Source organism: Gigantopelta aegis, chromosome 6 (assembly GCF_016097555.1).
Source record: "Gigantopelta aegis isolate Gae_Host chromosome 6, Gae_host_genome, whole genome shotgun sequence".
NCBI lineage: Eukaryota > Metazoa > Mollusca > Gastropoda > Neomphalida > Peltospiridae > Gigantopelta > Gigantopelta aegis.
The window spans coordinates 96,333,828-96,359,479 of record NC_054704.1 but is presented as its reverse complement, the minus strand read 5'-3'; the positions used below and the strand labels follow the sequence as shown (position 1 = coordinate 96,359,479).

Below are 25,652 nucleotides of genomic sequence, written 5' to 3'. Positions count from 1 at the left end.
GCGTCAGACATATGGTTAAGGACAACACAGATATTGTAAAGAAACTCGCTGTCGCCACTTCATGAGCTACTCTTTTTGATTAGCAGCAAGGGATGTTTTATATGCACCATCCCACAGACAGGATAGTACATACCACGGCCTGTTACACCAGTTGTGGAGTACTGGCTGGAACAAGAAATAACCCAATGGGGCCACCGACGGGGATCGATCCTTAACCGACGGCGCATCAAGCGAGTGCTTTACCACTAGGCTACTTCCCTACTTAAGTGCATAGGGTAGCTATGCGCTTACGGTAATCTTAGGGCTAAGATTGCTTCGTGGAACAAGCCCAGAACTCGTCTGGAGGGGATAATAATTTTGGCATCATTGTCCGTTTAAAAAAAACCCCCAAAACATAAGAAATTTTATGGGGGAGGGGTGTACCAAAAACAAAAAACCTAAATACAGTATATTCGTATTATAAAAATTTATTCTTAAGTTAATTACACTATATACAATCATAAATATGTCATATTATGTTCATTTATCAGAGAACATAAACAGAAACCTTTTAAACACAACACAAGCTCAGTTCACACAAAATATACATCTTTCCACCATTATTAGCCTATTTATGTAGCCCATAATACATAAATACCGGTTCTACATATTTGGTTTCCTTAACATATGGTGAATTAAATGGCTCAGTAGTCCATAGATGAACATGGCACATTTTGTAACAATGTACTTTACATCAGATGCATAATATTTTGTTATTGCTATATATGTAATATGCACTAAATGTATGAATATTATCATGTATTGTGATAGAGACAGTTATTATTCATTGTATAATGGGATTGGAAATGCTTTACTAAAGTTAAAGGTATTTTACAAGATATTACAGTTGTTAATGAATCAAGTTGATGAGCACAGTATATATAAAATTTAATGTTCATGTCCCCAAAGTTAAAGGTATTTTACAAGATATTATGTGCAACGTATATATATATAAACTTTAATGTTCAAGCAATTCTATTGCTTAAAGGAACATTAAAGCAAGACCTCTGGTGCACTAACTGCCAAAGACAAAACTTGAAAGAGTTTATAATATTAATAAGTAATATTTTGCACCATGTAATTTATAAAACTATAAAAAACTTATACAAATATATAAGATAGCAACACTCCTTGAAAAGAGTAGCTTAATAAAAAATGTGTATACAATCATTGTGTCTGTAACACAAGGCCACAAGCCGTACAGGTATATATCTACCCATACAGGCAGTGTTTCTACCAGAAAGAAATGTTTGGGTATGGCACTTTGAAATTGAATATTTACAATGTGTGTGCTGAATGCAACCAGAGTCAAACGGGTGTTTTATGGGAGGCCTCCCTCAGAAAGAAAACAGTTTAGGTTTAGGGTTAAAGTTCTAAAAATCATAATTGTGTCAAAAGATTAACGTAAAAAAAAACAAAAAACCTGCAAAAAAACTGGGTATGGCGCCATACCCATTTTAGCCTCTGGCAGAAACCCTGACAGGTATATAATGGTATCTACCTAGGAAATCATTTGACAGTTTCACCTGTAAATACTACCGATGATTATGCATAACATATACATTAGGTGCACATAAAATATGCTGAGCAAGACAATTCCTTTTTCTCTTTCTTATACTAGCTACATGGAATGAATACATTAGACGAAACAAAACAGATGCATCAATATACAAGTATATATATGTGCATAGGTTTTCTTGTGAAAACCCACAGCAGAAGATTACAACGGTATGCTACAATGTAGAAAATAAGTAATGGCAATAACCAGGCAGGTAAACCTTGCTGACAGCTGGCAATAATTGCCTGTATAACTGGCTAAAAAAACAAAACAAGAACTCTATACGAGTATGGATGGATTTGAATTAAAATTACCTCGATAAATTTACAGTATCGACCTGGTGAAACACATACAAATGCTGTACACGCCCTCGAAGAGTTGCAACCAGACAAACATGTACAACAGGCAGTCAGTGTGTTTTCTATAACTAGATAGATTCCGTAACGCATTTCAACAAAACGTGAATAACATGTTATATTTCTTAATGTCGCTAAAACTTAACAGAAACTCACAGGGCAAAAACTAACAACGTTACAGTAATGATGAAAACAATGTCTAACAAACAACATTACCTCATTAAAAACGCTGCATGTTTACACACACAGTTGACATAAGGTAATAATTTCTGTATTGACAGAATTCTACACATAACGCACATTTAACATTCTCTAACAATGAAAGCATACCAAAAATGCATATATCATAAGTGCATGTATTGTGGTAAACACGGCTACATGTAGTATTAACTATACATGAATATACAGATGGAAAGATTGTAAAATCATATTTCATAGCCCTCGCTCCACCTCCCCGCCCATTTTTCAGAGATAGTATCACCATGTTAGTTTCCTCATTGTGGAATCAAATTTAAGTTTATAAATTACAACATAGCAGTAAGTTAGGAGTATTAGTTTTCTTAGCATTCAAGAGCCACATTATCAACCCATCAATCAGCTGATGCCCGGAAAACAAAAGGCTCTGAAGTACTTAAAAGATTCCATACATTAAGGCATTCCTAAAATTAAAACTCAGTTTGAAATGAAGTAGAATAAATAAATTTGATATAATAATTATTCTATAAGGAAACGAAAAGTAAATATTTTAAATCTCTGAAAAAAATTAAATTTGAAAATAAGGGAACTATTCTGGTGATTTTAAATGTTACTTATTGTCGCATTGTTGTGAAATGTTCTTTTAGAGAATATAGAGAAAATAAACCAGTTGTCTTTGATATTAGTGTCAAATATACACCATATGAAACTATTTTTACAAAGAAACACATGAGCACCATTCTTAAACACATCTGTTACAGAAGAACAGAATAACACACTTTTAAACCAAAGAGCTACATTATACATGTACAATATAAAAAAGAAATTGGGTGGGATATACAGCATTATTATAACACTCTAGCACACTTCCCCCAGTCAATGGTGTGTGCTAGAACAAATAGAATTCATGTTTAGTACCACAATGCACATGGTGTTGTATTCAAATTCCTGACCTAGAATATAGTTACGCCTATAACTTTAAAAAAAAAAAAAAAAAAATTTTTAAACTAGAAACTCCATAGGATTTTAATGAAAATGACAAAACATTGAATAACCCCTCTAAATTAGAATAAAGATTGATACATATACAGAACTTCACATGTTGTTTTTGCTTCCAATTTACTGTACAAATTTATTTTGCGTAAAAATATATATTTATGTTCTTGCATAAAATAAACTTGTGCAATAAATAGGATGCGAAAACAAAGTATGTATTTATTACATACCTTCTTTTAGTTTTTACAAAAACAGATTTTTAATTTAACATCATAAGACTTTGTTAAATCTATTAATCAATCCTCCTATCGTGGATTTACTTAACAGTAAGAATCATCCTCTGGGACAATCTTGCTTCATGTTTCAAATACGATGTGATGCAATTTGTAAATCTGAAATGGGAATTCCGGTCCAGATCGCACATATCTGAGATACAAGATAAATTTATCACACTGTTTGAATATGTCTTTATCACCATAGTAAGATTGAATAGGTATGTAATAAATTAATAATATGCAGCAGCACCATTATGTCTGCGAACATTATGCAATACTTTGAGGTACAGCAAACAGTGTTCGAAATTGGAGAAAACTTGAGGTGTTTTCTCTTTTATAGATACATTACTTGTCCTCAAACAAGTGCACTTCCCAGCTACGGCTTGTAGTCTGGTCCGAACATCCCAAAAGCCAATGGGATGGCCTAAATTCTTCCCTCTAGTTCCGGTCTCGTGACTGTAACTATGAGGGAGCATACTCTAGTTCCGGTCGCGTGACTGTAACTATGAGGGAGCATACACTAGAAGAATTTAGGCCATCCCATTGGTTTTTGGGATGTTCGGACCAGACTACTAGCCGTAGTTGGAAGTGCACTTGTTTGAGGACAGGTAATGTGGAAAAGAATAAACACTTGACAGTTTGTCCTGACAAGTGAAAATCTATTCGAACAAGCAGAATGTGCCTTGGTGGTTATCCAGTGGACATGAAAATAAACCTTGTGCATTCAAATCAGGTCATGATAAGGACTAAAATTATTTGTACATGTTAATGCTGGGAATAACTTGGAATTTCATCATCGATCATGGGTTATAATCAATCAATTTTCGATTACACTATTATATGAATATAAAGAGGATTTGGATTATAAAGACATCATTTTAACTGGAAGGGACGTTAACAATGGCTAATTTTACCTTTAATAACTATTGTACATCTTTTTTCTTCCCAGTCCCAACATATTTACATCAATTCCATCATCTAAACTGGGGGAACAATTACAGTTAACATTTCCCCAACAAAATCGATTATAGATTTTTATGATCATATCGGTGGAGCCAATGCAATAAATGTTCAATTATAATCGATCATTGGCACATCACTAGGACAGGTACCCCCCTCAAATAAATTACACCATACAATAGAAACACCACCCACCCACCACCACCCCTAAAAAAATTCAAAATTGATTATGACCTTTTAATCAATTTACTTTTTATTCAACTTGATATTTAAAGAATTTGTGTACCATGTCTTGATAGTTCACATTTCACTAAGTGAACAACAGAATTCTTTAGCATATTCCCCTCTCCCCCACTACCAACTACAAAACTAAATTTAAAATGACCTATTATTGTGTCTTCAGTCTATTACATACAATGTCGATTGTATTACAGCATTGTTTTTTCATTAAAAATCTCCAATATTAACTGTCTAACATAATGTCATCTAATACAGGAATGCACAAGGGGAAATAACTAGTATTACAAGAATACCAATCATACACATTACTCGTAGAAAGCAAAATTATAATTAGAGCTTTAACAGTATCACAAAACTCATCAAAATTTAGATAATATACCTAGGCAATACAAAGAAAGAGAGAATTTTAATGACACCCCTACCCATTAAATTCAATATTGTCAAATAATTTGTTTCATGGTGGTCTAATTTTCGTGTCATTAGTGGACTAGTGCAGTCAACAGATTTAAGAATAAAAGAAAAATATAATACATGTATTCACATAATACAAACTTATGATAGTACCTTTTCGATCAACGAATTAAGTACTCAATGAAATGTGTATCTTAGCAAAACCATGAAAACGTAAGCCCATGATAATAAAGGATTTCACAGTAAACAGTTAATTATATTTTTAGGTATAAGCAACCTTCTGTCAAAATATATAGTAAGTTCACCTAAAAGCTAATTAAATTTGACAACCACAATCATGTGACTGTGCAGCATTTTACTTAGGAATAACAAATGTGTAGTCAGACCTCCTTGCAATGTCATTTACATCTACCAATCAAACATTGTTGGGAACAAATGTACATCGATGATGTCATTATGTTCTGTTTGTTACACTGGAATTCACACCTTCTAACACAGCAAATTAAGGACAAATATACATCTGACTTCTGAATATACCTCTTTATGACATTACATAATCACTTGGCATCCTTGATCTTTTAGCAAGCCACAGGGTCATGTATTGCCCACATTACTCAAATAATTATGTCTTCTGCTTTTATGATGATCTTAAAATATATGGGACAGAAGCAGGTACCAATCATAGATGTCTTTAAGTAGTGAATGCACCTTGATGTAGGTTTATTGATTAATAATTTAATAATGCTTTTTTAAAACATATTTTAAAACATATTTTTGTTAATAAGTACAACACATTATTTAGATGCTATTCAATTTTCTGCTATAATTACTATCATATATTATTATTCCCTCCCAGTCATTATGGCAAGGAAGATAACTCATGTCAAATTAGCTATAACAGCATATTCGATATGACATTGACCAACCTTTCTTGCCATTTAAAATCCAACCTGAACCATTTATTTCTCAGTGACTTGTCTGCGCTTATATATACTACTGGTTTTTGACATGAAGAAACTGTTTCAATATTTGCCAAAAACAATTCTGCAAACAGCGTTTTTAAATTCCCTTCTTTAGAAAGTAGCACAAAGTCATTAAATTCCATTAAAACTGATTCAGAGAATAAAAGTAAATGTGAATCAGTTTATTTACGCACAGAATGCATTTTGAAGTACCTCAAAACACAAGGATGATGATAAAACACATTAGACTTGCCATAATAATTTTTAAAAATCAATGTCAGTAATGTGCAATCTAAAAGCAAGAAAGTTATAAAAGCTGAACCTATTTTACACTGCCTAATAGCTTGTGTTTGAGTCTTTAATAGTAGCTTATAGAGGAAATAAGACACATGGCCTATATTTGGCAACAAACATAAAATGAATTATAAAAAAAATATATAAAAATATAAAAATCGCCAAACTTCACATACTAAATGAATCAACTAGAACTACACCACATTGGATGTATAATTGGTTGTATGTTAATAAATGACTCACTTCTTTGTACATACCACCATGTATTTAATACATTTTAAATGAAGTTCGATGTTTCTTCAAGGACACTATGCCTACATATTTCCAATCTTGATTGTTTTCATGTATTTTTTCCCTTGTCATGATTGAATACAAGCTCAAGTAATGAACACATTAAAAGTATTATAAATTTAAAAAATATTTATGCACATTCAAACAATGCCTCCAACATTATTTCATTTAAATTATTTGTAGATATTTACATATTTATTCATATTTGTTATTTTAATTTTTTTTAGATGCACCACATCAGATGAGGTCGCAAAAACAAAAACATAAGAATAATGTAGCCTATGTCAGCATTTTTGTTTGTTTATTTATGTTACCCAATGTGGTAGATCTAAATTGCAAATGAAAAAAAAAAAATAATAATAATCATTAAAAATAATTTAATTTGAAAAAAATTTCATAGCTATGGTATTGGGGTCTTTAAATTATTTCTTATATTAATTATTTATTTATATATTATATTTGTAGAACATATTTATTACGTAACTGTAAGCTTTTGTACAGCATTCACTCATGATGAAAAAAAAATACAGGAAAACAATGACAATACCATGAAGTGAATAATTCAACTATTTAAAATCTATTATGTATATGGTGGTATGTAAAATCGAAGTGAGTCATTTATTAATATAAACTGATGATCAAAAGAAAGTATACCAATTATTTTTATTATAAATGAACACAATACATGTTCATGAAAGGTTAGATAGGTGCCAGTATTGTTCGTTAATCAACGACGAATAGTCGCACATTGCTGCGTTTGGGCGATGCCGCACATGCAAAATGAGTTTATTCATCAAATTTATACTGCACGAGAAACACGATACTTGTGCACTTAAGGGTGTAAAAAAGGGTGCCATTGCTTAGAACATGCCTCAGTCAACAGTAAAACACCAGAAAAAATGGCAAGGCTAACTGCTGAAGAAAGAGAGAGCTATTGGTATGGTGCAGTTGGGTGCAAGTTATGCTCATGTGGCAAGAATCCTGAATTGCACAAAATTGACGATCACCAGGTTGATACAGCGTTACAAGGTGACTAGCAGGACTGCAGACAGACCATGAAGTGGAAGACTCCACGTCACAACAGCCAACGAGGACCGCCATCTCCGCATCTTACACTTACGTAACAGATTCCTCACTATGACGTCATCTGCAGCGACTGGCCTTGGACATGTCATCAGTCGTCACACTGTACATCGTCGACTATGACAGCATGGTATCAGGGCCTATCGACCATTCAGAGGGATGACATTGATGAGGCAACATCGACTTCGACATTTATGTTGGGCACGTCAGTTTCAACGTTGGCAACATCGGAACTGGCAATGTGTACTCTTTTCTGATGAGAGCAGTTTCCAGTTATTCAGAGCTGATGGCAGGACTTGGATATACCGACGTGCAGGAGAGAGAACAGCTCCGTGCTGTGTTCAGGAGACTGAACCGTTTGGTGGTCGATCTGTGATGGTTTGGACCAGTATCTGTGGCCAACAGCGGACAGACCTTATTGTCATTGACGGAAATCTGTCCAACGTCGGGTCCATGCTTGCATACTTGCACATGGTGGACATACATGCTATTGAAACATGTTCTTTGTGGTCAAATTTATTCACCTTCGTTATGAGTGGTCCTTTATGAAATCGCACATTTCACCCTAGTGCTGTTGTGCACTGTGATATTATTTTATGGGTTTTATTGAGTATCCTCGTGTTTATTTATCGCCAAATTATTATACTTTCAAAATATAACATTTGCATCAACTTGTGTTTTATGTTGTTTCTAATACTTTCAAAAAATAATTGGTATACTTTCTTTTGATCATCAGTTTATAATTATAAATTTGTATATGATTTACTCTATTCCAATTGGACATCATTAATAAAACTGAATGTTATCATTCGATGAAAATCAGAAAATGCCAGATTTTTTAATATTTTTAACTTTAATAGAAGTGTTGTTTGTAATTATAAGAATTGTTAGTAATTTTCTGTGAATTTATAGATGTATAACGGTAACAAATTTATCCCCTTTTTGATGGTTATACATCGATAAATTGGCACAAAAGAAGGACAAACAAATCTTATCCAACTATTTATACATCCAATGCAGTAGTTTTTCTTGATATATATTTGGTAGGTGTAATTTGTCCCTTTTTTGTCATAAATAGCCTTCATAAATTTTCGTCTCAAACCTCAATTTGAAGATCTATATCCGATAGACATATTCGATCAAGTGCTACATTTTCTCTATACTGAACATATAGATAGCCAAAGCATTACCATTGGGGTTGTTCTTGCAACAAAGATTGGCATGATTCCTACTGAATATAAACATGTTGCAAATCACAAATTCTGTCAACTAGAATGTTAATATACTGGCTTTACCAAACTAAAAACTGACAACAGGCATGGAGATGTCAATACTGGAAACTGAAAGATGCAATCAACTTCTCCACACAATAAATAGGGTTTAAGCTGGACACCAAAAATTAATAGCAGAATAATTTCCCACATACTGACTGGTTGAATGTTTCTTCAATCTTCCATTGCTTCACACAATGTCTTCTTATAAATATTCATCTTTAGTACAAACTCATTTCAGCCTCGAGATTAAGAAAACGCTTACAGCGTTATGGTCACCATTTTGTTTTTATGGACTGGTGTAGTCTTGCTATAGTATATAAGATAGCTCAGATTGTTTTCTTGTCACTCCCTCTGTAGTGAAATTAATAAAATAGTTCTCATATTGCAAGACAACACCAATCCATAAAAACAAAATGGAGATCATAAAACTGTAAGCACCATCTTCTTCTTTTTTAAATGGTATGTATTACAGTTTTATTTATTTCTTAACCGATTTTTTTTCAATTGCACACAAAAATGGTATAGTTTTATTTTTCCCAAACCACATATACTTTTCTTCTTTCCAAACTGAAATGAGTTCAAAAAAAACAAAAAACCTTTAAATGGAGGCTGACAAGCACAAGATAGCAAGTTCCTGTCAGTGTAACAACTTAATTCCAGGACTTGAAATAGGAAGTAAAATATGGCTTGCTGTTATTTTTTTAAAATAGCAGGCCAAAAGAAATATTGCCTGCTGGAAGTAAGACAGCATGGGGTGAGTGGAGGGTTTGTGACTGAAGAAAATTTGGATCTCTGAGATGCATCTTAGAGCATTATATAGTACAAATATAACAGTCACAAGTTCGGCCATAGATGAGATGATCATACATACATCTGTTTCTTGAAAAATGAGCTCTGTGACTTTTTGGTAATTTTAGCAGGTGAATTTTATGTCTCCTGCTAGGTCTAACAAAATAGACCACTTTTCACTTTTTGCAGCCCATGATTTCCAGCCCTGAATTGAGAACCTGGAATCAGTCTTGTTGCAATAATAGATTTTTCTCTATTTTTTTTAACCAACAAGATACCCAATTTAGTTTTTAATTAAGCTTTAGATGGTGGCATTTGTAAATAAACAAGTACATATGCAACTGAGACCAGATTCCATTTAAAGGAAATACTTGTAAGTAATAATTTTCCGGCTTAGGGTTCTTATTGCACATTAAGATGATTGTTAATCCTGCATGACTTGGAATGACTTGTGACTACTGAGCAATGGGCTCTGGTTGACCAATGAGTCGCACTTCTTGACCAGCAACCTCCCGAGAACTGGCACTGTAATTACTATCACTGTAACTAGTATCGCCACCGCCCAACACACTGGGTAGCGATGTCACTGGTAAACTATCTCGATGGTTCACATGCAAACAGTTGTCGTTAGGTTTTGATATAGACACTGTTGTACACTCAGTTTTCAACTTCTTTAAAACAGGCGAATACGAATCTTTTGTTCCATTCACGTTGGTGTCCGTAGGAACAGAGTCTTTGGGACTAGACTGGCTAGTCCTGCTATCACGATTAGCACTTTTTGCTGTAGTAGTTGTAGTGGTTGTTGTGGCAGTTGTGGTGGCCGTGACGACATCAGCGTCCATATGTCGTATACTGCTGAATGCTGCCCGCTCCTCTTGCTCCTGTTTGATGTGGGCCCTCTTGGGGTCGCCGTATATTAAGGAATTTAAGTTCGGGCTTGAAGATCGGTCGCGCGGTGGGTTGGAAGGATCTGCATCATCTAGAAACCGGTCCATGTAGTCCCTGCAAGGAAAGAGTGAACACACAATGAACAAAACAAGCATTTTTTTAAAGTACTGCTAGAGTAATACATGTTCCTTACTGGTCCCAACAATGTTTCAATCCCTTGAGTTCAGGAGCCAAAAATCTGTCAAACAAAAACGGCAAATCCCCATGTAACTCAAATTTATCTACAAGGCTACATGATAAAGCTACATACAAAAGGTTAGTTCACTATATTGTACAGAAGTACAGAAAACTATGTGAGACAGAGGTAAAATCCCTCGGGTTGAACCAGCAGAGGACTGATAAAAAATATATAATACTCTCAAGTCGGTATACTGTTATACAACACAAAACATTGCTTTGTAACACGTTAAGTGAATCAATCATTATTTCATTCACATGGAGGTAATATGTAGAAAATGTATAAATAAGTTACAAACAATAAAATGTGCTTAAACACTTGATACAAATATTCAAATGAACAATGCAGGCAGTACATATTAAATTAACAAATAGTCCTGAAAATCAACAAAAAACATAGCGACTTACGTAACACCAGGATGTAATGCATATTTTCTTTTTTCCAATCTATTTTTATTTGCAAATACATCATGTCTCTCAGTTTTCTTCCATAAGTAATAAAACTGAACTAATTCTCCTACCGACCGAGTTCGAACCTGCAACACAACAAAAAATAAAAATAAATAATGTAACAAAAAACAAAAATACAATTACCATCCCTTAATTAGGTTAACTACCCAATGTCTTGAAATGGTTAGGGTGCAGTTTTTCCAAATTACTAAAATGGAGGAAATGTTAGCGAGTCTACAATATTAGCAAATTTAGCGAGGACATACAAAGGTAATATTTCATAATACTAAATTTAAAGAGACGTACGAGAGACCATTCCAAAAACCTTTTATGTGATAGTTTTGTGGAGGATTAACAGAAACAAAAGGATAGCAATTGTTAGTATGCATATTACTGCATTTTTCTAAAGTGAGCTGCAAATTGTCATAATATATAAAAAATATTATTTCACCTGATCCTACAACTTAAGTTTCTGGGGGGTTTTCAAGTTTCTAATAAGCGACCTCGCAAAAGTTTTATGTCGCCAATACGGGGTTTTATATCTAAAATTTGACTTGAAACCCTTGGCTTTGACTTTGGGAATTTTAGCTTTGCTTTACAAAATTAAGGGAATTTTTAGTTCCATTTAAAAAACATCTTAGTATGCCTTGTTAGAACTGAAAAGAGTAATACTATACATATACTTGTATTTTTTTATTCAAATTAATATCTAGTCTATATATTGCTTTCAAAATATGTCTTTATATAATATAAAAAAGGAGAATTATTTATATTGATTGGCAATTTTTTATTCCAAAATTGGGAATAAAAACGACATAGCTTTTAAGGAATGGTGGGGAATGGTATAGAAACATAGGTGATAAAACCTTGTAATATGTCACTTATTTGAATTTTGTTAAATTTTAAGATCAATAATATTTTATGAATTTTACAATATATAATATTTTTAAAAAGTCAAACGAAATCAAATTTTTAAACCCATCAAATAAAATATACATAATTTGTTTTGTTTTTTTAATCATTTCTTCTTTGGGGAATGTGCATAACAAAACACAGTTATGAAATCTCTTTCAGTCACTAGTTATGGTTATGAAATTAAAGTGGAGACTAAAACACATCACAAATAAAAATGTGTCTTGGCTTATTACTACATTACACTAAATCATCTAGCCCTCCTTCAAACACTCATGTCCTGGAATCAAACAATTAATTAATAAATACTATCTTAACAAAATACCTTAATTTGCTGTACAAGATAAAAGTTCTTTCCATAAAGTCGAAGACCATTTTCAAAATTTCTACACTCTTCCTCTGACCATAGGCTCATTGGATCTAAAATTTTAAAATAAACTCAATTAAAAGACAGAACCTACCAGTGTGATATATTTCATATCCGATATTCCTGATTAACCATAGGTTTGACATTTGACACTGGCCAACCTCTGCCAATAACAAAGTAAACACCTATGAAACCAATAAAAATCTGACTAAGTACATTTTATATGTTAAGCCTGTTGTGTATATATATATATTTATCATATATCTTATTTTTTAGATCACATACTTTAAGAATTTGATAACTTTGCAAATTAGATGTAAATTAGTCGAGGTCTCGGCACTAGGTTTATTGACATTTAAGCAAATGTACTTGGGTGACACTCCATGATTGACGTATACATTCATAGTCATCAAATAAAAACATTTCAATGGCAATTTGACACTGAAATCTGTCCAGCATTCAGAAAACAAAAAACGTTAGGCATAACTTTATTTTGATGTAAGGACATCCAAAATGATGTCATTCGAGTTTGACGTCATTTCCATTCAAAAATACACCACGCCACATATTCTTACGTCATTTGAATATCTAGTAATGGCGGACTAGAATTAAATTTGCGTGTACAGTTTACAAAAACACGTTGTATTAAGCTTGAGCTTATATGATAAAGAGATTATTACCCTTGGGTATTTCGGTATCGTCAATATCATATATTAGGAATAAAAATAATGTATTATGCTCGCCAGAGGCTCGCATAATACAATTTTTATTCCTAATATATGATATTGACGATACCAAAAAACACTCTGGTAATAACCTCTATATATATATATATATATCATAATATTTTACATTTTCAGTGCAATCAAAGCATGTGATATTTTTCAGATCACATACTTTGAGAATTTGACAACCTTGCAAATTAGATGTAAATTAATCGAGGTCATGGCACTAGGTTTATTGACATTTAAGCAAACGTATTCGGGTAACACTCCATAAATGATGTATGTATAGTCATCAAATAAAAACATTTCAATAGCAATTTTAGACTGAAAGATGTCCAGTGTTCAGAAAACAAAAAATGTTATGCACTAGTTTATTTTGATGTAATGACATCCAACATGACATCATTCGAGTTTGACGTCATTTCCATTAAAAAAGATACTGCATCACATATTCTTAAGTCATTTAATATCTAAAAATGGCGGACTGGAATTAAAGTTTTTGTGTACATTTTATAAAAATATGTTGTATTAAGCTTGAGATTATATGATAAAGAGATTATTACCCTCCAAGGCCCACATGTGTTTCGGTATCGTCAATATCATATATTACGAATAAAAATAATGTATTATGCTCACCAGAGGCTCGTGCGTGTGTGCATGTAATGGTGCTAGTACAATTAAATCCAATCATAGCATCTTTCACAATCGGACCAAAATGGAGTTATGCCAGAAAAGACCCTAGTCATCAAAGGAACTCTAATTAACTCACCTGATGTGGCCACAGCCTGCATGTTTCGTCTCCGCAATGCCTCTTCTACATTATGACCACATTGTAACAGCAAATATAAAGCCTAAAAATACCAAAAAGCAGACTGGTTAAATGCAGGGTGTATTATAATATATTATCCCTATGGGTAATAAGATGCCAGACATTTAAATAAACCGACATGACATCATATTCAACGTTTTGATTAGTATGTTTGAAATCTTCCATGAAGTCACAATGACAATGGGTAATAAAATGGGAAGCACAACTCACTACTCAGCAATTTGCTTCATAATTTGCACTTGAAGTTGTAATCTGGTTCTGTCTTCACTTTCAGTCACAGAAGGTTCATTTTCACTTTACTTGTGCAAGGATAAACACTGTTGCTCTATAATTTATGGAGTATGTTAAGAATGCAGGACAATTAACTGATTGGTGCCAAATGCATGAGAAAATAAATGACTATTACACAAAAGACAGTAAAGGTGTTCAGTGTAGCATCATAAAAGTACCATATCGAGATGACTAGAAATGACGATTAAATTAAATTGAAAATAGAACGACACCGAATGTGTAGTATGCACTCACCTGCTCATCATCTGCTACATGGGCACCTGTTGGAATGGAGTTGACACCTTGACTAATCTGCAGATTCTGCTTATGAACATCCTTCAAGTATTTTTCAACTACAAAAATAACAATTTCAAAGAAGGGATGCGAACTCCATTTTTAAACAATACTGAAATGAACTCTTTATAAAAAGGTGAAAACTCTATACCATACTTTCCAGCCTTTCAGATCAAATGTTGTGAAAATTATTTTCAGATGAACAAAAAAAATTAAGTAAAAAATAAAAACAGAAATTCTAACAAAAACTGTTTGAGAATTAGTTTCCATTAATTTAAAGTTACAATAATATTCTAAGATGCATAAAAAAAAAGTATTACAGTATTGGAGAAAATATGGTACAATAAGGTAAAGCCTTCTTTGTGACACAACTAGAGCACCTCATTAAATCATGGCTATTGGATTTCAAATATTAGTTAATTTTGATACAGAAAACCTTTTAATTATTTGTTCCATTAGCACTAGTAGATAGGGATTTTTTGTACTTTTCCACACAGGACAGCACATACCACATACCAGAATTAGGGCACTGGCACTGAAAAAAACCTAGTTGTTGGGATTCAATCCTAGCACCTCAGACAAGCATTCTACTCAGCTAAATCCCATACATCCCTTCACTTAGTGTTTTACAAATCAGAACTGTCAATTTTATTTATATTTGCATTTTCATTTGCATTTTTTAATTTTATATTTCTAACATAATAAACACTTAGTAAAAAAAATATGTGTTGCATTAACCTTTTCATGTGCTCATTTTGGTTGTTGTATCTATGGGATTATTGTTTATGCATGTAGGATTATGTGAGTGTGTCACCATAAGCCTGTTCACAATCCATTCACAATGGAGGCAAGTTTCGTTTAAAACTTGGCATGTTTTTTGTCAACAAATAATATGGATAATAAAGAAATTATTACACTCGCTTGTGTGTCATACTGATTTTAGAAAACTTGTGTCAGGATTCATTTATTACCCTCTCTGTCACTCTGGTAATACAAGAATCCTGACACTCGTTTCGTAAAATCAATACGACACACAAACTTGTATAATAATCTCTATGTATTCGAGTTGCTTCTCATGTTCTCAGTCAGGTGTCGCCATTAGGGACACATTCAGCTTCTGAATCTGCACTGTATATAAAGACTTACCAGTTGCATTTTCTGTCTTTGATGGATTCCAAAGCAGTCTATCTTCATTTTCATAAGCTGAAAATATTTAAAAGACGTATAAATATTTACTCTGAACCACATCTAATGACATATACATAAAGAAGTCCAAAATTAAAAATGGCGACAAAAACAAAACAAGGGTGTGTGTGCACGCGTGCACGCATATATATATATATATATATATATATATATATATATATATATATATCTTGGACTAATAGTTTTGTTACAAATGTTTCGTTGAATTTGCAACAGATTGTCACAGAAATTCAAAACCACTATCTGTTTGAAGAAACAAACCTGGGGCATCACCGTATTTGGAAAGACCTTCCGGAACAACAGCTTGGTAATCATGACCCACCTGAATCACCTATACAAAAGAAAAATAAAGATATAATTCTAAACACAGAATCAGACAATAGCATGCATGTATTATTTTAAAATATGTAAGTGCTTGTATGCTCTTTACTAGAGTCTAATATAGAAAAGCAGTTATGCTACATTTATAGTGCAGTCAACCCATGGCATATGTATCGGACATGAAACTTGGTAAAGGGCTATTGATTTGCAGTTACTTCTAAAATTCTGGACCCAATTCTTAAAAAGAAAAAGAAAGATTGCCTAAGCATGTTTGTAATTGTCCTATACAGATTGAGGTTACAAAACCAATATCAATAAATTTATTACAGCACAATTTTTTTTAACATGGATTTATTACAAGTGCACAAAAGTTATAAACTTGAAGCCACTCGACCTAGTTTTTGTCAAACTTTAATCCAATAGTAGTGATAATAGTTACAAAAATACATTGTCAAATGTAAATTACAAACAGCCTGTACCTTTTTCCAATCCTCATCATGTACCGGATTGTAGTCTGCATCGTCTGAATCGGATTCGTCAGAACTTCCAGGACGACTACTTGCTGAAAATAGTAATTTGTTCAATAAGAAAACACCATCTAAAACTAACTAAATATATAACCATTATACATGTAGAACACAGCATATTTGATTAATGTCTGCAAAGAATGTTACAGACTAACAGTGTAAATAATTTTAAAGAACAAGAATTACACGGAATTAAGTCTCGTGTACCATAAACCATTTTGATGTCTTTGACAGTTACATCCATCTCAGTATGCAAAACTTTAATGCTGAGCTAAACGCAAAAGGTGACACTATTGCAGCTGCCAAAAAAGTAATACCTATACTTAATAAGCCTAATTGCCAGTATGAGAAAGATACAATATATCCATGTACTTTTGTTATAAAATTTACAATTTACAGTAGTTTGCTGTAATTCTCAAAGTCCTAACGTCACAAGGTTCGGAGTTTGAAGCACGTCACAGAAACTTTATGGTTAATTTCTTAGAATATTATAAACCGAGACAATTTAATGACACTAATAAAAATAAACTATGTTAAACAAATTATAGACAGGTGTCACGAAAATATATCTCACTGCTATTCCAAGCCAATTGGAATAAGTCGGCCAATTATGGCACTTGTATAGGTTATTTCGGACTGAATCGGGTCTATTAATAGCACACGTGATGTTATTCTAGCAACTGTACCTAGTGTCGGGACAAAATGACCGCTAATAACTTTGTGACTGTCAAAGCATGACAATACATAGCCTCATCTGGCTCACACGAAGGTACCTGTGCAGCTACTATTAGATTGATTCAGTTTAAATCCAATTTTGCCTGTCACAATAGCATGTACCATGTATTACGAACATGCACCACGGTGCGCGAGATCTCAGGCTACCATTGCTGGAAAATTGTGTTCTCGTTACTATAGCATTTTACAGAAATTCTAATTTCTAACGAATCGAAACAGACGTTAATAAATTTTGGTTATATCGAGGTTTTAAAATGTACAGATTAATATTATACTTGTTTAAGCCTAAATTGAAATTGGTTAAATATTTGGGGAGTTTTTTAATTAAAAATCTTCCCCAAAAGAGGTCAAAAAAGATTTTGACATAGGTCAATTTCCGTGGGTTGGTTGGGTTAGGACAAACAAACCTAATTTTTATATTCGCCTGGTAGCTTTTAAGTTAGTCCTAGCACACAAAAAAGTATATTTTCGTATTTATGATAGGAGAAAAGTTATGAAAATCGTTTGTTTGAATATCGTTGCCCATTAATCTTTTCATTTGTATCTGAAAAACTGAAGAAAATTGTTTGTGTAAACACTAAAACCATACAAACGACATACTGGTTGTTTAAAAAATTCAAATTTTATGCCCTGTATCGGTTCCGCAGAAATAAATCCAGGCAACAGGTAATTTTATGCCCTGTATCGGTTACGCAGAAATAAATCCAGGCAACAGGTAATTTGATGCCCTGTATCGGTTACGCAGAAATAAATCCAGGCAACAGGTAATTTAATCCAGGCAACAGGTAATTTGATGCCCTGTATCGGTTACGCAGAAATAAATCCAGGCAACAGGTAATTTCATTTTTGCGTAACCCATAATTTCCAAATAAATGGTAAAACAAAATTGTTTATGCAAATTAGATTTGTGCGAGCAACACATGAACGAAATAACTGCTTTCGCAAGTTTTAGAGGCCTGTATTAACAACAATTTACTGTCCTTACATCGAAGAAGTCGAACTGTATGTGACGTGGCCACGCTTTCAAACAGGTCGACGACAGACGTCTCTTTGTTGTCAGCTTCACTGTTGTTGATGAGCAGATCACGGGCAATCTCATCCTTGTCTAGGGTCAGGTCCTGGTTTTCTAGAATCTCTTCCTCGCTACTTGACCGAGTACTGTCCTGGTTATCATCAGGCTGAGGCACACTGTAGCCCTCGGCACCATACCCATACATCGAAAGAAGCTGATCTATCGGCATGTCTCCTTCCTGAAAGTAACAAAACAATGTATTGCTGGAAGATCTTTTTTAAAGTTAAAAGCTACATCAGCTGTAGACGGTCCCTGCATTTAGCATACGATTTACACAGCAAGCTTTATATGGAGTTTTATATCCCGTCACAAAAATATCTTATTTATATTATATTATTATTAAAAAAGATTAGTTTAGCATATGCAGCGAAGTGGTTTGTTTCCTTTCCAAAATGTAAAATTGCATCCCCAAAACCTGAGTGATTTATTCAGCAGCTATACTGTGAATTAAATGACATTGAAAGGTTTGACAGTAACTGTGAATTAACACCCGATAAAAGGATTCATATTGTTCAGAAACACCGGTGAAATGACAAAACAATCGGTACATACCAAAAAAAAAGTTTAAAATCCTAAAATACTCTGAGCCAAATCACACCAAAAATAACTTGTACTTCAAAAGGTCAAGGAAGTCTCAACCATTTTTGTAATCCATTATCGGTAAAGTTTTGGTGACCTTTTTTTTTTTTTTATTCACAATATAATGGGCAACCAGTTGTTACACTTGTGGTTGCAAATGGCATTCTTGATGATAGCACAGCACTGAAAGTATTCTGAAAACATGTTAGGATATTTCCAGTCTATTACCTTGGTCAGATCATCTAGTTCTCCAGAAAACATGTTAGGATATTTCCAGTCTATTACCTTGGTCAGATCATCTAGTTCTCCAGAAAACATATTAGGATATTTCCAGTCTATTACCTTGGTCAGATCATCTAGTTCTCCAGAAAACATGTTAGGATATTTCCAGTCTATTACCTTGGTCAGATCATCTAGTTCTCCAGAACAACTGTCCCCACTCATGGCTTCTTCTTCTTCCATTGTTTGCTCATCATCATAATCATGAATCAGCATTTCTGCTGATGGATCAAAATCTCTGTCAGTCTCTATAAATAAACAAAAATTCAGTGGAATTATAGGACTCGCCTCCCATAAACTGATTAAGTGAAAAAATAAATAATTAAAGGAATGCTTTTAAAAGCAAGGCTTTTGGACTGGTAGGCATATTGAACAATATATAATGCACATTACTGATTAATATCAACAAGTATATTGGTATACTGAATTAATAAAATGGTTATATGTGACAGCTATTATATATAATGGGTGATGCCATTTTGTTCAATCCCAGTGAATAATCCCTCTGGCGAGCCGGTGGTTACATAATATACTCTTCAAAAGAAGAAACACAAAACCACATTGTCGTAACATTTGGAGAATTGATTTAATTATTGAATGGTGAGTCCGATAATTACCAAATGTTGCAGGATTGTTCACAATTCACTCTAGTCCATTGTGAGTAAGTGATAGGACACACCACCAAGGTCAAGGTCATCTGGAGTCAATACCGGGTGTGGCCTCCGCGTGTGTTGACAACTGCCTGGCACCGCCTGCCCATTGAAGCAACCAGAGTACGGATGACGTCCCGGGGGATGGTGGCCCACTCGGCCTGCAAGGCTGCTGCCAGCTCGGGCAGGGTCTGGGGCTGTGGTTGTCGCTGTCGGAGGCGTCGGTCCAACTCGTCCCATAGATGCTCAATTGGGTTCAAATCCGGTGATATCGATGGCCAAGGAAGGACATTAATGTTGTTGTTCTGTAGGAAAGCCGTTGTGAGACGTGCTGTGTGAGGCCTGGCGTTGTCATGTTGGAACACTGCGTTGGCGTTGGCCATAACTGGAACGATGTGTGGCCGGAGGATCTGGTCAATGTAGCCCTGTGCATTCAGGTTGCCCTGCACGTGGACCAGGTCAGTTCTGCCAGTGTGTGAGATGGCTGCCCACACCATGACACTACCCCCGCCGAATCTGTCCACTTCCTGCACGCAGTTTACCGCATAACGTTCACCACGATGCCTATACACGCGACATCTTCCATCATGACGTCGGAGCAGAAATCGGGACTCGTCACTGAACCATACCTGTCTCCATCGCAATTGAGGCCATTGTCGATGAATCTGGCACCACTGCAGTCGGAGTCGACGGTGTTGTGGTGTTAAGATGACACCTCGAACTGGACGTCTGGCACGAATTCCTACCTCACGTAGGCGGTTCCGTACGGTCTGGTCGGATATCCTGCGCAAACCTGGTATTGCTGCGGCTGTGGAGGTGGCAGTAGTCAATCGTTCCCGAAGGTGGCGTACCCAGATGTAGCGGTCCTGCCCGGGGGTAGTGACCCGTGGTCGACCGGATCTAGGGAGGTCACGTGTTGATCCATGTTGCTGGAACGGTCCCAGTCTGGAGATGGTGCTTGGGGACACATGGAATGCCCTGGCAACGGCCGTTCTGGATTCGCCTGCGTCTAGTCGGCCGATGGCATTGTTTCTCTGCGGTTCACTGAGACGTGGCATGTCCTGGATTGTCAAATGTCGGCCAGATACAGAGGCCAGGCAAGCGAACACCCTGCACTTTTATACTGTCGGTGTTCATGTTGCACGTGCAGACAACGCATGTGCAGTGGTGACATAGTTTGCACGTGGCTGCGTTTTTGCGAATATTCACATTTTGGAACTTTATTGTACAGTAGCTGCGTTTTATCGAATGTAACCGTGGGAATGTGTTTGGGACATGCAATGACCTTATATTCACAAAGCATGAACCGGTAGGAAACATAAAATCGGAGTTATAACCCATTTGTACCCTTTTGCATTTCTTTTTTTGAAGAGTATACTTCACGTGTCACATCAGGAATTAGTCTTAGAACTGAACAAACAAACAAACGTGCCTTATTTTTGTGGGATGATGAAACTGGCATACATCGCAATGTTCTGTAATAATATCTATCACAGTAAGCCAGCAATATATATTATTTCTCAATACAAAATAAACCACCATTGTCAAAGTCGAAATAACTGTATCATGTTTTCTCCATGCATTAACCTATGTACTGAAATGAGAATCAGAGTGTTTTGTTTTTAACTGCCTCCACCTGTGATTCCTGATTGGCGGGTATATATTCAGTAGGTAACCAGACATGGAAATTTATTATTTCCGTCAAGACAAAAATAAATATCGGTATTATTAACACCACAGTATATTGTGAAATAATCTGCCACCCCTAAAATGTTCATTATGGACATCATTGTTTTCTGTCATACTTCATTACTGTAAATGTAAAACTCTTTCCCCATCTAGAAATCACAAAACTTACCAATTATGTGGTCCAAAAGAAAAGAAAATTATCACTTGGGTATCGTGGGAGGCCCCAAAGAATTACATAGTCCGGTAAGTGGTTTGTTGGGTTTTTAAAATGTTTTTCATTTCTTTATTATTTTTAGTCATGGAAGTCAAGATATGTTGTTGGGACAAAGATAAATATTTTTATTTGGTAATGTGCAAATCAAGCTGTTGTCAGCAAAACAATCATTACAAATAATGCACAGTAAGTGCAACTTTGTCAATTTTTTCTTGTAATTTTAACATTAACTGCAACAATTTTGAAAGAAAAGAAAGAAAGAAAAAAAACCCTCATAAACATAATAATTACCAATTCATATATTTTCAATAGCAATTTTTCAATGAAATTTTCCAGTATTCTGAAAATGGAAATGTCTTGTACCCAGTTTATTTTTATTGTAAGCAGATGCAAAGTAATTTCATTGAAGTACTGTTGTAATTTAATTTAAAAGTAGTTATATTATTACAATGCATCACCACATTAAAATAAAAACTGTCTACTTACCGTGACCAGGGTTTCTGCCAGAGGGTTTTTCTTTTTAGGTTAACCTTTTTGACAAAATTAATTGCTCTTATCATTAATGTATGATTTTCCAACCCTAACCATAAACTTAACCCATTTTCTTTCTGGGGAAGGCCCCCAATACCCTCTGTTGACTGATTGCATTCAAGACATAGGACCATACTGAAAAATTTATTTCTGGCAGAAACACTGTTGACCTCTGTCAAAAGAGTTACAAGTCCTATATTGAGTAGACAATGCTGGTTACAGGTCTGAATTTTTTTATGTTTTATATTTATAGACAAAATATTTTTTTCTATTTAGGCTTCTAGATTATGGTAGTCCCATTCCCATGGCTAGTAATATTCAATGTTGGGCTAGTAAATAACTACTATTGTCATGCCCGACAGCTAGTGAAATTTTTTGGTCAAATGTTGCAGTTAAGTTTATTTTGTAAATATGAATATCCTGACCCCACCCCAACCCCCAATGTTAGTGTTTTTAAGCTCTATCTCCCTCTTTAGGTGACATATCTGATTATTACTATTATTTAGTCAAATTGTATTAAGTTAAAGTAAAGTAGGGCTTGTGAATTTTTAATCCCGGCTAGTAAAAATTTTAAATCAATGATCCCATAGCTAGTGGATTTTAAAAAAATTCTAGAAGCTCTGAGTTTTTAAGTTTTAAAAGATAAAAGAAATGCAAAATACCATTTGTCAAATATATTGTATAACAAATTAACACTGTTACACTGGATGTTATATTTATAATATTAAAAATTTATTGTGTGCAAAGTCAAAATGAGGGTGCGAAAAGTCATGGACTATAATGATAATAAATGGTTTTAAAACATCTTCACATTTATCAGTTTGTTGTCAATAATAATTATTATTCCTGTCACTAACAAGTTATATCATTTGTTTTCTAAAACACAAATTTATCTGTCTTAGGGGTACAAAAATTAACAATTTGACAGTTCTCAACTTGTCCAATCAAAAATCAGCAACTTGGGATATCCCCCTTTAACTGAAGCTATGATGACCTCATTTACATAAAACTTTGTGAACGCCGCTAGCCGACAACTAAAAATTAATATGCACTAACCCGGACTGCTGGACTCGCTACCATTGTGCTGTAAAATACAAAAGTACAGTATTAACCTTCTAAAAAATTAAATACATGCATAAAGCAACGAAATTAGTTTATAGTTAACAATAACTAATCGAATAACCGGAATGTCAAATCTTTCCCGCGAAATCACTGAAAGAAATTGTAGAAATAAGGATCACATAAATTACACCGATAACCACTGCTTTATATATATGTAGGGTAGAGTATTGTTTACTAAAATCCACCATTGCGGATAACAGCAAATACGAGGATTATAAGGTCTAAAGGAGATTCCATAAAAAAAAATGAAACCCAGTCTACAAACCTCCGCCATTTTCCTAAATTAGATGGCATAAGATCCAAAACGAGGCAACTTGCAGAAAACAGACATACAATATCATTGGCTAATTCTGGAAGTGGTAAATTTTTAATTAGGTCAATATTCTTCAATAAGATTTTACATACAACAATTAATGTGGTGTGAAATATTAATTGTCAAAAATCATATTGATTACATTCTTCTTCTAATTGTATGTTTTGAGATCCTTTTGCCTGCATCACAAATTAATGCTATTCTTTGCTTTATAATAACTAGCCAATGAAAAGGCACGTTATAAACACATTTTTGTTTTTCATAGCAACTACTAGTAGTATTACATGGGTATCACACAAACATGTCAACTGGAAAGGGCAAAACACTTCTGGCCCCAGGGTAAATAATTAAAATGTATTTTTATTTCATGTTGCGAACTATTGCAATATAGTATTATTTATACATCATTTTGTAACTGTTAAAGCTATAGTTATGTGTAATATGATTCAGTAGATGTAACCGAGGCTATGTTATCGGTCACCGTGTAAATGTGTAGCGTAAACGATATACACGGTCATGTGTATGAATGTATACAGCTTGTTAAATATAACAAATGCGTATATTCATGAGTGCAGATCACTAGTTTATGTGATGAGTGGGGATGAGGGAGGGGCAGTTGTATATTAAATTTTGATTTTTCAGTGGGAGGATTGGGTTGTGCTTTATGTTGATGGAAGTGCCCTCTCCCACCAAAACCCTGTTTCTAATGCCTATGTCCTGTATTCAGTATTGAGAATATATTTTTTATTGGTGTAGCTGTAACAATGTGTAGTCTGTTGTACCATGCAATACAATAATAGCCTATATGAACAACCAATAAGAAATGAAGTTTAAAAAAAAAACTCTCTCTCTCTCAAAAGAACATCACTGGGAAATATAATTTATTTACTGATAGTGTTTATTAAGTTAATTAAAGTAAATGCTCAGTGGAAAATTATGACACAGAAGGGATTAGAACTGTACCTAAAACAAACTTTAGAGATTTATTTCAGACTGACTCGTTGCATTAAAGGTGATAATGATAATACATTAAGTCACTATAAGCATCATCATTACATTTTGTAATAATCCTTACCATACTGTAAAATTTTCTCTGTTGTGTGATGCATCCATTTAAAACAGACTATGCTACATAGTTGATTAATACATATTTTATGATGCAGTATTAAAGGTACATACATCTGCTAAAGGTGCAGTCTTGAAATTGCATAACAACAATATTCTTTCTCAACTTTGTCTTTGAGTGCGAGTGCGAATAATTTTTACATGTTCATATACCACTAGAGTTTCGAGCATGTCCGTCCTTGGGCCTGTCTCTGGATAGCCAGGGGCTTGTCCTGTGAAAAAAAAAAATTAAGCGGACAATTTTGAAATTTACATCCAAAAATTAAATAGTGGGCCTTTAAAATTTTTATGTGCATCTCTAATTAATATAATTAATAAAGAAAATTCTACTCATTAAATTTGGTCGCTAAATTAGATCGGGTGGTCAGAAAGAAATTAGATAAGATCGGTGGCCTGACTCGGGATGGAGGGGGGGGGGGGGGGTATTGTTGAAAATGGGCAGAATTTTTAAAATAGCAATTAGTAAAAAAGTTAATAGAATTTAAAAAAAAGAAAAGTTACAAGCCAAAAATAAAAAGAATTGACTGCTCGGTCAAATATTTATATAATTTGGAGCATTTTATAAGGATGTCTTTGAAATGTAATCATTATACA

At 34.1% G+C, this 25,652-nt stretch overlaps 2 protein-coding genes across 4 annotated transcripts in view; one reads left to right on the top strand and one right to left on the bottom strand.

Annotated features, from left to right (window-relative positions):
- The window catches only part of LOC121374096 (dynein intermediate chain 4, axonemal-like), a 66,818-nt gene that overhangs the window by 6,729 nt on the left and 34,437 nt on the right, over positions 1-25,652 (top strand). For 2 of the 3 annotated variants that reach the window (XM_041501017.1, XM_041501016.1), the window contains exon 1: positions 24,226-24,272. The exons of the other annotated variant lie outside the window; for it this stretch is intronic. In XM_041501017.1, the coding sequence (XP_041356951.1) occupies positions 24,235-24,272 (38 nt within the window). In that variant the 5' untranslated portion in view covers positions 24,226-24,234. Of the gene's footprint in view, positions 1-24,225; positions 24,273-25,652 lie in introns of those variants that run through there. 3 annotated transcript variants of the gene reach the window in all.
- LOC121374815 (mesoderm induction early response protein 1-like) lies at positions 10,001-23,894 on the bottom strand. Its single transcript, XM_041501927.1, has 12 exons — positions 23,886-23,894; positions 23,555-23,582; positions 19,535-19,662; positions 18,470-18,734; positions 16,702-16,784; positions 16,163-16,232; positions 15,842-15,898; positions 14,657-14,754; positions 14,072-14,153; positions 12,536-12,630; positions 11,257-11,384; positions 10,001-10,725 (listed from the first exon to the last, which is right to left on the bottom strand). Exons 1-12 carry the CDS (start codon positions 23,892-23,894, stop codon positions 10,179-10,181), a joined length of 1,590 nt encoding a protein of 529 aa, XP_041357861.1. The 3' UTR covers positions 10,001-10,178.